The sequence below is a fragment of the Buceros rhinoceros genome, unplaced genomic scaffold (genome assembly GCF_000710305.1).
Source record: "Buceros rhinoceros silvestris isolate BGI_N320 unplaced genomic scaffold, ASM71030v1 scaffold2736, whole genome shotgun sequence".
Classification (NCBI taxonomy): domain Eukaryota; kingdom Metazoa; phylum Chordata; class Aves; order Bucerotiformes; family Bucerotidae; genus Buceros; species Buceros rhinoceros.
In genome coordinates, this window is record NW_010417908.1 from 13,040 (window position 1) to 27,002 (window position 13,963).

Below are 13,963 nucleotides of genomic sequence, written 5' to 3' on the forward strand. Positions count from 1 at the left end.
CAGTAATGTACGCACAATACAGTAGGATGTTTACGCACAATATGCTGTAATAATTAACTCCTTAGCAAACGGTATTTGTGTCACTGAGTTGTTAACGATTGTAAGGAGACAAAATGTATGTTTTTACCTGCCAAGATTCCTGAATGTAGCTGCTAATGCATTGGCAGTTGTAACTTTTTTTAATCACTGCTGGAAGTCAGGTCTGGAGTCCTGGGTCTGATGGTGGGTCCCTTATTCCTTTCGAGTGGGTCCTTGCTTTGGCCACCATCTGTCTCTGCAGACAGCAGCGTTTGTGCGTCAGAGCTTTAACCGAAGCCTAACTATAGCCTTTTCCTCCTGTATTTTTACTTCCAAAAGGTGTAAATACATGTGTCTAGAGCAGAGCAGCAGCAGATTTGTGACCGTGGATGTTGTTGGAGAGCAGGTGAATCCTACCTGACAGGTCCTGGGGTCCTGCTGAGCCCTGAGCTCTTGGGGACGGCCGAGGTGGGGTGATGCCACTGAGCCCACGCATTGCCCCAGCCCCAAACAGGCTGCTAGGTTCCTGTGCCAGGTATTTCCTTGAATTCACCTGATTTCCTTGGCACCACACATGCAAATACCCCAGAATAAACAAAGGTTGCACAACGCACCTGACCTGAGGGTTAGTGGTGGCTGGTGCTGTCAGTCGTACCTGAGCTGCTGTCGTGGCCTGGGTAGGCTGAGCTGGTGAACTTGGAGCGTGGAAGTTGCTTGGTGCCTTTGAGCATGGCACCATGAGTGGGGGCTCTTTTGTGATTCCTTGACTTTGTCTCCATTTCTGACAGCAGAGGTGGCGGTGGCTGCTGTCACCTTTGGTCAGAAGTGGCAGGACCACCGATTGCTGTCCCTGAGCCACAGTCCAGAGCCTGGCTGTCCCATCAGCCTGACAGGTCATTTTAGAGAAAAATGATCGCTCAGGAAAACCTGTTTCATCTCTGCTGCCAGCAATGGGGAACATTAGAAAGTGAGGAAAAAGGCTTGAAACCAGCTCCGGTAGCTCTAGTTTGTGTACACTGGCTGTGACGTTAGAGCTGCCACCTCTGCCTTCCTGGCAGCTTGACCGTGGGTGATGGGAAAACCCAGCCCAGGCACTGCTGAGCAGCCTTGGGAGGAGAGTCACGGCTCCAGCGCTTCCAGGAACGGTCTGTCCCCACCCCTCACCCCCTGCTCCTCTGCAAGGCGCTGGGCGGGTGCTGAGGTGCCACCGCCACCTCTCCCGCTGTTCCTCTGTCTCTGAACACTGTTTGCAAGCAGTGCCTCTGTGTTTAGTGTTTAGCGAGAGGGATGCGACTCATTTACTCGCGATTTTGCTATGTTACCGCTTTCTAATGGTGTTGCTGTAGCTTAAAAACCCCGCAGTGTATGTGAGCTTGGGCTATGTGTTGTACTCTGTGACCTTGAGCGTAAATTCCCCGTGACCATTTGTTTACAATAAAGATACTAAAAAAAATAGATCGACTTTCCTGTGTTATTTTCCATTATTGTTTGCTGTAACTATTACGTGCTGGTTTTGTGAGATCCCGGGGTATTCGGGGAGTCTGTGGAAAGGGTTTGGAGGGGAGGGTCGGCAGGGCAGGCTTCCCTGCCCATGGGAGTTGGGCTGGAAATGGTGAATCCTGCACTCAAGCTACTGCTGCCATTGCCTCACCAACTTTAAGGGGGTTTTATTGGAATTCAGATTTTCGTGTTTTCTGGGGAGCTGCTGAGGGTAGGAACACGGTTTTTAAAGGACATCTGTTTTTCTAGGGGTTAAAAAGAAGGCACACCACAGGGTAAAAAGGCCATTGCTCGGTTCTTGGTGGTGATTCAAGCCTGGGTGAAGCTGCGCAGCCGAAGTGCGAAGGGAGCAAATAGTTGCAAATTCTGCCAAAACTCTTGTTCCTGGGAAATGATCCCCCAGCTGGATTCGGGAACAGCTTTCGGTGAGACAAAGGGCAGCTGGGTTCCCATCCTGGACTGGGTATTCAGCGCTGAGCGATGCTCCCTGGGACCTCGTGAGCTGCTGAGCTCCAGCTGGTGTTGCTTTAACAAGATTAGGTGGAGCTGGTGGAAGAAATCATATTCTGAGGTCAGAAGGGCTGAGCTTGTGGCTGTCGTGCCCTGGGGTGAAGCAGTCCTCTCAAGGAGGTCCCCATAGAGTGCCTGAGGTCCCTGGGCATCGCCTGGGCCCTGGTACGGGCCAGGTGCCATTGCTGCATGGTGGAACAGGCAGTGTCCTGCTCTGCAAGGATCATTTCAACAAAGAGTTGGCAGCTCTGCGCAGAAAACAAACAATTTCAACATCTGCTTGGGTTGTATCCATTTTTCTCATGTTTTGCTTTGTGGGTTGAATAAATTACTTTCTTCTCGCTCGGAGGAGGAGTTAATGATTTATGGGTCAGCGGGCTCAGCTTCGGATTCTGCAGAATTCAGGCTTTGCTGTGTGGAGCTGTGCCTGAGCATGTAGGAGTATCGTCACTGCTGGAGCACTGCGGAGCCTGGAGCCGGGGGTCTGGGTGAGGTCAGGCATCACTTTGCCTTGCAGGAGCTGAATGCGCAGGGTCTCTCCGTCTGCTGCTGCCAGACCTCCCGGTAAGACGGCTTCAAGCAATGCAGCTTGAGGCAGCGTAGCTCTTGGGAACTGGGTTGGAGCTTTCTTGCAGCTTTAGCAGGCACAAAGATTAAATCAAATTGATCCAAGAGCTGTAACATGGGCTGAAGGAAACACAGAGGAATGAAACAGGCGTAAGAAGTGTCAGGTTGGGGCAGAAAGCATCCAGATTGGTTTCCAGGAGGGAGGGAGCCCCTTGGAGTGTGCTAACATTGGGAGGGCTTGGGCTCATGGGGGATGATCCTGGGTAGCAGAAACAGACGGGACTCTTGCTGATCCCCAGGGGTGCCAGGTTAGTCCAAATTACACTTAAATGGCATTTTGTAAAGCAGGGCAGTCTCCTGAACGACTCGTAGGCTTTAGAGCTTTACTCCAGTTAGTGGTATCTGCACAAAACCGGTGTACCTCTCTGGTTACTTCTCTGCATGCGGTTCATCACCAGGGGACTGTACTGACTCCAGCAGCCCTTAATCTGACTATGAGCTTGCTTCCAAGAGGTTAATTACCAAGAGAAAATGTTTTACCTGTCAGAGAAGTTTCAGGTGGTTGTTTCTAGAGGCACAGGTACGCTCCTGACCCTGCAGGTACTAATGTGGCTGGGAAGCGTTCGTGGCATTACTCTGTTGGCTGAAAGCTGCATTCCCAAAACTGCAGGTAAAGGAGATCGCTGGAATAAAGCCTATGGGAATTGCTCAACATCTACCATCAGTTGTCCTATTTACACTGTGTTTTTGTGTCTCTGCGTCTGGTCTGCTGGAGCCAGCGTTATTCACCCAGAGCCAGCTCTGACCCCACAGCCCAGCTCCTCCACGCTGGGCATCTCCCGTTGGCCACAGAGGAGCCAGGGGGCTGCTTCGCTCCCCCGTGGAGCACTGTGATAGCTCCTGGGCTCCAGCCGCTGCTGTACCACCTGCTTAGGTACAGGAGATGGAGACCTGTCTGCACGAGCTGTGGTTCTCCTGGGTCAAAATACTCCTGTGCTATTTTAACAGATATTTGGCCTGGAGAAGGGATGTGGTAACTTCTGCGGGATCTCCAGGCAGGGAGGCTGGAATAAGGGAAGATGCCAGCTTTGGAGTCGGGGAGGCAGAGGGATCACGCTGCTGTCCTGGGGTTGTGCCTCGCTGCTGCTCTTGTCGTGGCTGTCCAGAGTAAGTGAGTGTGAGGAGGGAGCGAGTCTGTTGGGATCGACTAAGATCCCTCAAAAGAAAATGTTCTCCTGGTGTTCACAAGACTTGGATCCTTCTCTTTTCCCTGTTGCCTTTGCATTTTGAGAAGATTGTAAATCTTTGTGATCAGAATCCATCTTCCTTTGCCTTTTATTCCTTTCTGTGTAAAATGGACATAAAATTATTCCAGCTGGAAAAGGTGCAATGATTTATACTAACTGGGGAAAGGAAATTGTTAATCCAGACTTTGAGACCAGGCTTTGAATCTGCTGGATGGGGTGTGAGGAGTGAAGGTGGGGCAATGCTCCTCCTCTGTCCCTGCCAGCCTCAGCCATCCCTGGTCACAAGTTGCTCTTTAGTTTCTAGCTTTAAGGAGTTTTAAGGCCACCGAAGTGTCCTTGCCTGGGACCTTCAGAGTTAACCAGGGCTGAACTCCCACGGCTTTTCCTCCCAGCATCTTTCTGACGGAGTTTCTGTCGGTAGGTGACTGCAGTGCTCCACCACGTCTCGTATCGGCTCAACTCAGAGAGGAGTACGTTGGCCGGACCGTATTTCGCTTTAGAGAAACAGCAGAATACGTCTGTCGTCCAGGTTACACGAAAAATCTTTATGCTCGAAACGTCCTCGTTTGTGGGTTGAACGGCGAGTGGCACGGCTTGAGGGACTTCTGTATACGTGAGTACATTTTGGGTTGACTTTTTGGGGTTTTATTTGCTGATGCTCTCAGCTCATTTTGTTCGAGCAGTGTCCAAAGTGACTCTTAAGGTGCTGGGAGACGAGTGACTTGGTGTTAAACACCAGTTGTGTCCCGCTAAGTACTAGCAAAGATGGCAGAAGCTGGAACGCGCTTTGATGCTGGCTCTGATTGCTGACTCAAAGGATGTTCTGCTCAGGCACTCTTAACTCCTGGTCCAAAAAAGTGTTTTAAACTCGCAGTGGGAGAATGCCTTAGCTATGACAAACCACGGTCGCACTTGCCAGGGTTACCACAAAACCCCACTTCACCTGCGGGGGCTGGCCACAGGTCATGATGCGAGCCTTAACGGCATCATGAATCGCGGAACAAGTTAAGGTTGGGGGGTAAATCTGCAGGTCTCTGGTCCATCCCCTTGCTCAGTGTTGGAGTCTTCTGCTTTCCTGCTGCACTTTCCCAATTGTTAAGAAACTGGAGTAAGAACTAACTGCTGCCCTGTTGTCCCCCAGCCAAGATGTGCAGCTTCCCTGGGGAGCCAGACAACGGCAGACTCATCATCCTCCCCAAGAGGTTCGAGTTCGGTTCATCAGTGAACTTCACCTGCAACACTGGGTAAGCCCAGAGCCCTCGGGACATGGTCCTCATCTTCCCTGGCTGTTTTCTGAAGTCTTTTCCCTCCAGATTAAGGCCTGTGCTGTCGGGAGCCTGACCAGGGCAGGCAGTTGCAGAGCAGGACCGAAATATCTTTCGAGCTTTCCTTTGAGAGCTTCAGGACTGAGCTTTCTTATTCTCATACTTTGAGGCAGTTCTTCTCGAGCTCAAGTTCGCTCTCCTTGGCCCTTTCTAAACTATTTCCCGTACTGTTTCAGTACCTTTTCTTCCAAAGGACATCAGTCCTGAGCTCAGAGCTGTAGTGATGGCTGCAGCTGGCAGAGAGAGGGTTTTCCTTAGAAACCATGTCATTTTTTGATTTAAAAAACACTTTTGTCAAAAGCCAGTGTGTGATTGAAAAAAATGCCATTGATGGCAAATTTCTGATCTTCTGTAATTATAAGGAATCCAAAGCCATCCTGATGGTGATGTTACAGGTAATACACCAAAACTGAGCTCGTCAATTAATTCCCTCTCCCCTGTTTCACACAGGTACAGACTGGTTGGAAGTTCTGAAATTCGCTGTGTCGTTCAGAGTGGGGTTGTTACATGGGACAGGAACATCCCCATCTGTGAGGGTAAGTGGAGCTCCTTAACTGATCTGCTGCTTAAAAGGCACTGGGGATGGATGCAGAAGCTGTCGCATTACCCTGCTGAGAATTTCAGCACTTTGATGCATGGGGCAGTCTGGAAGGATATTTTTTCTTTGTGTTTTTCTTCCTGCGTCATCCTGTAGAAAAAAAGTTATTCATTGTCTGGGAGAAAGGCAGCTGCATGTCAGACTGGAACATCCCCCAACCTGGGTTCCTGGGGCAGAGCTCTGCTGCCCTGCAGCCCCCTTCAGACTTGCCCTTAATTTCTGACGCCTCGTGTTTCAGTTTTTAAGTACCAGACCTTTGGATCAAAATGATTTAAGTTCTTTCTCTCTTGTTCTTCCTTCCCTTTACTGTTTCTCCCCGCTCCCTCCCCAGCAATCCCATGTTTACCCCCTCCAGAAATAGCTAATGGGGAGCACAATGGAGCCGACAAAGAGCACTTTGAATATGGAGCATCTGTCACCTACCGCTGCCGCACGGTCAAACGGGGAGAGAAACCTTTCTCGCTGGTGGGAGATGCCTCTATTTTCTGTACGACCACCGATGACCTAAATGGTGTCTGGAACAAGCCAGCCCCGGAGTGCAAAGGTGAGCGGCTCTGGGTGCAGGCTGAGCTCCCTGGAGCACAGCGGCATCTCCAGCCACAGCCCCTTCTCTGCTGCTACCCTGTCCGTTGGAGCTGGTGCCCTCCGAGGAGCTGTCCCTCTCCTTTACAATGCTGGAATCACCTCTTGCAGATGAGACCCCCCGAGTTTGGTAGCAGCCGCAGGATTTAGGGTCTCCGATCGCAGGGGCCATGACTGCTCACAGTCGCCGAGTCGGCAGGGACATGGGAGTGGGTTTTACCCGCGTTCACAGGCCAGTCAATGCCTGTCAGCCTGTAGGAAACACAACGCCTGCACAGAGTTCAGAAACCTGCTGTGATGCCTGCTGCCCTTCCTGTGTTCTCTTTCCTCTTTGCCTTAAAAAAATGCTGTAATACAGAGTAAGGAGATCAAAACCCCACCTCAGCCCGCTACCTCGTCCCATCCACTTCCAGCCTTTTTGATGCTACGAGAATGTTTCAAATACCCTCATCTCCCTCCCTGAGCATAACCGCTGGTTTCCCTGGCACAGTGGTTCAGTGCGAGCAGCCCAGCGTGGAGAACGGGAGGCTGCTGAGCGGGTACCGGTCTGCTTACACCTACCGAGACACCGTCATGTTCGACTGCAACTTCCGCTATGCCATGAAAGGCAGCGAAACATCCACGTGCCAAGAGAATGGCCTCTGGGACCCGCCGCTGCCACTCTGCCAGCTCAGTAAGTGGGGGGGACCGACCCAGCAGCTTTGCTCAGCGAAGCACCCACCCATCTGAGAAAGCTTTAGGTCAGGGGGGTGGTGGCTCCAAGGTTTGGATTTTTTTTTTTTTTTTTTGCTAATCTCTCTGTAGCTCTAAGGTGGCTTCAGGAATTTATAGCCTGGGGCCATAGACATCCCATTACGGGCCTCACTGATTTATCGCTGGCGGTGTCCCTAATCGGAGGTTCTTTCCTAGGTAGCTGTGATGACCCTCCACAGGTCCATAATGCTGTTAAAGCAAGACTTGCTGGCAACCTGTTCCCTGTGGACACTGTCATTACCTACGAGTGCAGGGAGGGCCACCAGTTCAGCTCAGGAGAAATCACGCAGCACATTAAGTGTCTGCCAGATTTTACATGGACTGAAGCTCCTCATCCTTGCGAAAGTAAGTGTGTTCACCTGGCTCGCTCACCCTTGAGGGCTGGCAAAATGATTTTTGAGTGAAGAAGCTGTATGTGTCGCACTGCTGAGCAGGTTGCAGGGTGGGGGATGCTCCAGGTGCCCATATCTGGTCTTTGCTGTGACTCTTGATCTCCTTCAATCTTTTGCCCCGCCACAGAGTTTCCTCAGCTTTATTTGCCAGCTGTGTTTTCTAATGCCTGGAACCTGTGAGAAAAGTCCCTGTGGTGTTGAGGGCCCCTGCAGCATCCAAGGGGAGGCTGCAGTTGCAGAGACCCTTGCAAACACCCCGTCCCACCCTGGGATGGTGCTAGCGCAGATTTAGTGTTGCGATGTGACTTTCTTACAAAGCATTCGCCCTTCTTCTGTTCACGATGACTCCGCTGTCACATCCAGATGGCTTCACCGTGGTTTCACACTCGCTCCTGTTTGGTGTTTCTCAGGAATTCGTTGCCCAGATCCAGATGTTAGAAACGGAAAACTACTACATGGATGGGAAGAGAAAGACGTTTATGCGTATGGAGACAGGCTGGAAATGACATGCATCGATGGCTATGCTTTCAAAGGTCATAGTGGCAATGTCGTGCTTCAGTGTAAAAGTAATGGTCACTGGGATCCAGCAGCACTGGAGTGTGTTCCAGGTAGGTGAGAGCTGGCGAAACAAGTTGACTTGGCGACTACTGTTTTTGACTGCAAGGGCAGTGTGGCTAACAATCAGAAAAATCTACTCGTGGCCTTAGATGATGGTAGTAGTGGCCAAGAAGAGTTTTGCTCCACTGCCACGTACCCTCAGATCTAGTCTTCCTGTGTTAACTTGGAAGAAATAGCAGCCAAAGGTCCAGATGGGTCATGACATTGCGTGGGGAAAGTACAGGGTCTGGGCGGGGAGCTGAGCTAGTGTCTGGGGAGGTGGGATACAAAGGGTTGGGTGTTGGCAGCTTTTTAGGGGCCTAGGAGGTTCCCAAGAAGCAGGGAGACACTTACCTGCTGGAAGGGGATGTGGTTTGTGCTTTGAACAACAACTGGGCTGGTTTGCTGACACGAGGCTTGGCAGCAGACAAAGCTCTCAATGCACTTCCCCTCTCGGAAGAAAATGCAACAGCATTAATAACTGACACTGCTGAAACTAGGGCTGGGGCACCAGAGCAGTATCAGCAAGCTGCTGGAAGTGGCCTGAGCTGAAAAGCTCAGGAAAACTTTTGGCAGGAGGAGCGAGCCTGCTCCACCTCACCAAGGGCCAGCTTCACAGCATGGATGATGATTGTCCTGGCCTGTGAGGTGCTCAGCAGCCTCACGAGCATGGCTCGGTGGGGAAGCAGGAGCTGCAGTCCCTAGGGCAGCAATGGTGTGTGGTGCCGAGTCCCGAGGGGAGGCTGTCAGGCAGGGACCCAGCTCTGCAGCATGTGCCTTTCCCAACTGCCCCAGAAAAACCTGACTATAGAAGCAGACACTCCTTTAGAATTACAAAGGAAGCGCTGAGACCCATATCTGGGTGACAGTCACCTTTTTGTCCAGGGTTCAGATGTTCTTGATAACTGTCCTCTCCACAGAAAGCACCTTCACTGGAATTCTTTCTGAAAATACAAGACAAATAGAAATCCTTCATTTTCCGTTGTTTCCAGAACTTCGTTGCCCAAAGCCGGATATTGCCCATGCAAGTGTGGTTTATAGGAACAAAGATGACTACACAGTTGGGACCAAGCTGAGGCTGAAATGTGATTCGCACTATATCCTCAGGGGCCAGGACTCGACCGAGTGCCAGGCTGATGGGAGCTGGGCTCCCCCATTACCATTCTGTGACAGAGGTATGTGTAACGCCATGCTGAGAGGAAATGCAGAAACAGCAGCCAGTAGGTGACCTGCCTTCAGCATCAGATCCTGGGGACGGGGAAAATGATCTCCGGCTCATGGGCTGAAGGTGTTGAGGTGTCCTCTCCTGGAGATGTGACCCAGGTGGGAGCTGAGCGAGAAGTGGGAGCCTCAAGCTGCTCTAAGAGGCAAGAAACAGGGCAGCAACTTCTTGTGAATTTGCCGCACTGCAAACATGAAGTCAACCCTTGTACTGAGTGCCCAGAAGTGACTTTGAATGTCACCAGAATATGGTAACCGTGCGTTTCTTTTCTTCTCAATTCCCTTTATTCCACAGTCTGTGGCCCCCCTCCACAAATCACCAACGGGCGGCACTCGGGTATAACACAGCAGTTCCTCTACGGCACAGAGGTGAGGTACAGCTGCTTGGAGGGTCTGTCCCTCATTGGGGCTGAGTCCATCTACTGCACCTCTGACAATGGAGTGGACCTGGTGTGGAGTGGACCCGCCCCAGAGTGCAAGGGTGAGTCCTCCCTCCCTCCTGTATGGGATCAGACTGAAGCCAGGACCTGGGTACACTGCTGGGGCTGAGCCCCAGCCCTGTTACCTGCCTTGGTCCAGGAGCTCCAAACCCAAAGCGGTTTAATGACTGTGCGGCTCTGTCAACTCCTGTGTGAAGGTCTCAGCACCACGAGCTGCTCAGTAACACCAGGGACTGGTGGGACCTCCTTGGGGGCTGCTGTGGGCAGCTGAGGGTCAGTTCTTGCATTTGAGTATAAAACTGGTGCAGAGACTATCCAGAGGAGCGGCTCAGCCCTGCCTGACCTGGTTCCCCGTTGTCCCTGGGGAAGGGCAGCAGCCAAACCCAGCGCTCCCAGCTCCACTCTCTTCCCGCAGTGGTTCGGTGCCCCAAGCCCACAGTCGAGAGGGGAAGGATGACTCCGCAGACATTCACCTTTTCCTACGGGTCGGCTGTGCGGTTCTCCTGTGACAAAGGCTTTGTGCTGCGTGGCGATGCCGAGAGCCGGTGCCAGGCCGATGGCACCTGGCACCCTCCCCTGCCCTCCTGCCAGCCAGGTGGGTACCAGACATGGGCGATGCCCCTCGGCTGGTTGGCACAGGCCGGGGTGCTGCTCCTTCGATTCACAGTGGCAGCTGGAATTTGCAGGGCGTTTTCTCCTCTGTCTCTTCCCATTACGTTATTTTTTGGCTCGTATTTTCCTTTCAGTTCTGTGCCCCCGACCCACGGACCAGGAGAACCTGGTGATTCGCCGTTATAAATCACAGTACGAGGTGAATGAAACTCTGTCCTTCTACTGCAAGGGTGACAGCCCTCGATCTGAAAGTTCAGAAAGTACCTGCTCAGCGGAGGGCACTTGGATACCTCCGCCCACGTGTGTAAGTAGCATTGTTTGCCCAGGCTTTGCCTGTATCTGCCCCTTTTATAGCAGGGAATAGCCCTGCTCAGGGAGGTGGTTGCTTCGTTACGGTGGGGCTGGCCTGACTGAGGGGCGCAGTGGGAGGGGGATGCTCAGCACGTAGGTCCCTGCAGCAGAGCCTCATGCCTCTTTTTTGGTTCTTTAAAGAAAAAGCATAACCTGTGTGAGGAGATTCTTCAAAACAGAGATGCTTCCCAGTGTGGAGTTTCTCTGACAGAACTGAAAAATCTGCTGGAGGTCCAGAAACTCTACCTGGAGGTCCAGAAACTCTACCTGGAGATCCAGAAACCTGAATGGGAGCTAAAACCCACAGCCCATGGCTGACTGGTGTCACTGCTGTCATAAGAACCGTCCTCTCTGCGTGTCGAATCATCATGCTGACTAAGGATTTTTTATTACTTTAATTTGTGCTTGTACTTCAGTAGCCGGAATAAAATTTACTGATCAGTCAAGGAACAGGTTTGGTCATAGGGGAAGTCAGAAAGGGACGACTTCTGGCTCGTTCTGCAAAAGCTCACTGGGTTAGGGCCGTGCATCACTTTCTTCCTTTTAAAGCTTTACATTTAGGTACGCTTGTTCCGCTGACAAGGGCACACTTAGAAAGGAACGGAGTGGAGGGTCTGTTTTCGTTGGAGTTGAGCAGAGGCCGTACAGACCCTCACGAACATGGTACGAGCCACCAGCCCACACTCCCCCCACAGCTGTGCCATCTCTGTCCAGTATGGCCCATTTCTACTCTGGTCACACATGTTGCCTTCGTTATTGTGAACAACCACTTAAATGCCTCATTAGCCGTGTCCTCAGCAGGCACAGTGATGAAAACGTCCACGCCTGTCTTCGAGGAAAACACCAGCAGTTTTTCTTCCCGAGCAGGACGGCAGTGCCACTTGCTGCATCTGGGTGTGTGCCCTGAGAGCAGTTGTTGGAAATAAGTGTAATGGCTGGACTTCTTCTGCACCATCCGGTAAAGGGGAAGCGCTCCGTTAGCACGCGTCTTGTAAGCGGACAGTACTCCTTCACCCCGAGATCATAATAAAGCTGCCACTGTAATGACAGCCGGCTCTGGCTCTTTGTACTCCTGTCCTGTCTGCAGGGGAGGAAAGAGGAGCTGCAATAATCGTTGCCTGATCAGGCGTGGGGTCTGCTGCTCCCTGAGAGCGGTGCAGGGGGTTGTTGGCACAGCAGCCTGTTCCCCCACCGCTTCAGGAATGGGGCTGCAGAGCGGATCTAGCTCTAAAGGAGCTTTATTCCCGCTGTCCCCACCAGGGAAGAAGGCAGAGCAGTTCCCTTCCACAGCCTATCCTCGCTGGAGAGCGCCGGGAGGGCAGCCCTTGCCTTGGGCAGGTCAGAAGGGCGGGGGGGTGACTGTGTCTTTGTGGCTCATCTGACCTGTCCCCAACTTCCCCCCGCTACTTCCCCTTCCCCAGCAGGCTCTCAGCAGCCAGAGGCTCTCGCCTTCCAACAGCTCCCAGCACCATGCTGGTGTTTCTCCGCTGCCTGGGGCAGGTCCTGGCACTGGTGGTGCTTGTGCTGCAGCCATCTGGGGGTCTTGGTGAGTGTTGCTCCCCTGCTCGTCGTCTTTGCTTCTGTGGCTCAGCTTTGCTTGCAGATCAAATATGGAATAACTGGGTTGGTAGAATTCAGTGGGGACCTTCCTCTGGCTGAAGGCGCTGCTACCTCTGTGCCTGATGTCCCTGTGAGGATGACCTGAGCTCAGTGGCTGCTGCTAGTTGCCCGTTTCTCCTCTTTAGCTGCACCTCTAGATACTTGCAAGGAGCCACCCAAAATTCCCAGTGCTTGTCAAAGTCATGCACTGGGGTGTGGATCCTGCCTGGGACAGGTGCTAAGTACAGCTGGCCCAGAGGCTATGAGCTTGTTCCTGGGACAGCCCGAGGCCAGTCTGCAGAACTTCTGGTCTGGAGTTAGAACTTATGGCAGGGTCTATCATCCTTTGCCTCCATCACCCGTGTGGCAGCTGAGTTGTTCCCAGGGTCGGAGGATGTTCTGACAGCCTGGGGCTCAAGCTGAGAATGGCAGTAAAATGGGGAGAGTCAATTAGACGGGTAAGACTCTTCAACATTTAATTACAAGGATGGTAGCTGGCAATTTGAGCAGGGTCAGGTTGATGCTTAAGCCCTGTGGCAGCCCATAGACATGCTGGAGGCAGCTGCTGATTTTTGAATACCACAGGCTGGCTTCAGAGCAGGAGAAGTTGGGGTCTGCTGACTAAGAAATGTCTCTGGGAAGCGGAATAACTTGCAGTTTCTGTCTGGAAGTTCACAGTTCCTTTAACAACAGGCCTTTTGCCAACCCTCTGGTGCAGCTACTGCTGCCCCCCAGCTGCCAGCACCATCCTTACACCCGCCGAGGGGCTTTAGTTTATGTTTTTTAATTCCTGGTGCTTCTCAGTCCTTTTTCCAAATCCAGCCTCCACCAGCGGGGTGCTGATACCTCAGCTGGGGCCTGGGGAAGATGCGTATGAGGACAGAGATGCTTTTTCTGTGGGATTGGTATTGAAGGCAGCAGCAGCAGCGCTGCCCTGGCACAGTGCTGGTGTGATGTGCTTGGGATGCTGCTGTACCAGGGGGTGAACCATGACTGGTTTTACCTGAGGCGCATGGTGTCTGGGTGACCTGCCAGCACCTATTGTAAAACGTGAGGAAAGCCCAGTTACTGCTGCCTTTAGTTTGGTTTTCTCTGTTATGAGAGTCTGTGACTAGCCCAGAAGTATTTCTCATGGGAGATTTGGTGCTGGACACAAGTGTTGTGTCGGGCATCAGTGATGTATGTGTGCAACGGAGGTTATGCAGTCATTGGAGAGCCTCTTGTTTATTGTAAAGCTGGAGGGGGGCTGCCAGCACCCCGAGTGTGCAGGGGGGTTGTGCCACAATCCGCTGGAGCAAGGGCCAGTCAGAAAGGGCAGCAGTTGAGGGAAATATGACACGTTTGGAGTCCCGCTGGTGACGGCTGCCCGAGCACACGCACTAACCCCTCGTCTCTGCCTCAGTTGCTGCGCTTGTCAAACCGACTTATCTTCTCGGGCTCCCCAGAGGTACAGTGACAGTCGCTGTAGCTGTGGTCAGTGGCCCCTGAAAAGTGCTGGGTTTTGGTGCTCCGCAGAGGTCCAGTGTCCCATCCCGGATATCGCACACGGACAGCTGAAATCGGCACAGAACTTCACCATTGGCAGCACGGCCACGCTTGAGTGCGACACCGGCTACACCCCCCTGGGCGCCAGCACCGTGCGGTGCCTGAG

At 52.4% G+C, this 13,963-nt stretch overlaps 1 protein-coding gene across 1 annotated transcript in view; it reads left to right on the forward strand.

The window, feature by feature from the left end:
* Window positions 1–3,674: 3,674 nt before the first annotated feature.
* The window catches only part of LOC104495348 (C4b-binding protein alpha chain-like), a 14,176-nt gene continuing 3,887 nt past the window's right edge, over window positions 3,675–13,963 (forward strand). Inside the window, exons 1-13 of the mRNA XM_010138308.1 lie at window positions 3,675–3,762; window positions 4,264–4,455; window positions 4,984–5,086; window positions 5,618–5,703; window positions 6,097–6,309; window positions 6,838–7,020; window positions 7,257–7,445; window positions 7,903–8,100; window positions 9,082–9,264; window positions 9,606–9,791; window positions 10,166–10,345; window positions 10,497–10,622; window positions 13,828–13,954. Of these exons, the coding sequence (XP_010136610.1) occupies window positions 3,675–3,762; window positions 4,264–4,455; window positions 4,984–5,086; window positions 5,618–5,703; window positions 6,097–6,309; window positions 6,838–7,020; window positions 7,257–7,445; window positions 7,903–8,100; window positions 9,082–9,264; window positions 9,606–9,791; window positions 10,166–10,345; window positions 10,497–10,622; window positions 13,828–13,954 (2,054 nt within the window). The remainder of the gene's footprint in view (window positions 3,763–4,263; window positions 4,456–4,983; window positions 5,087–5,617; window positions 5,704–6,096; window positions 6,310–6,837; window positions 7,021–7,256; window positions 7,446–7,902; window positions 8,101–9,081; window positions 9,265–9,605; window positions 9,792–10,165; window positions 10,346–10,496; window positions 10,623–13,827; window positions 13,955–13,963) is intronic.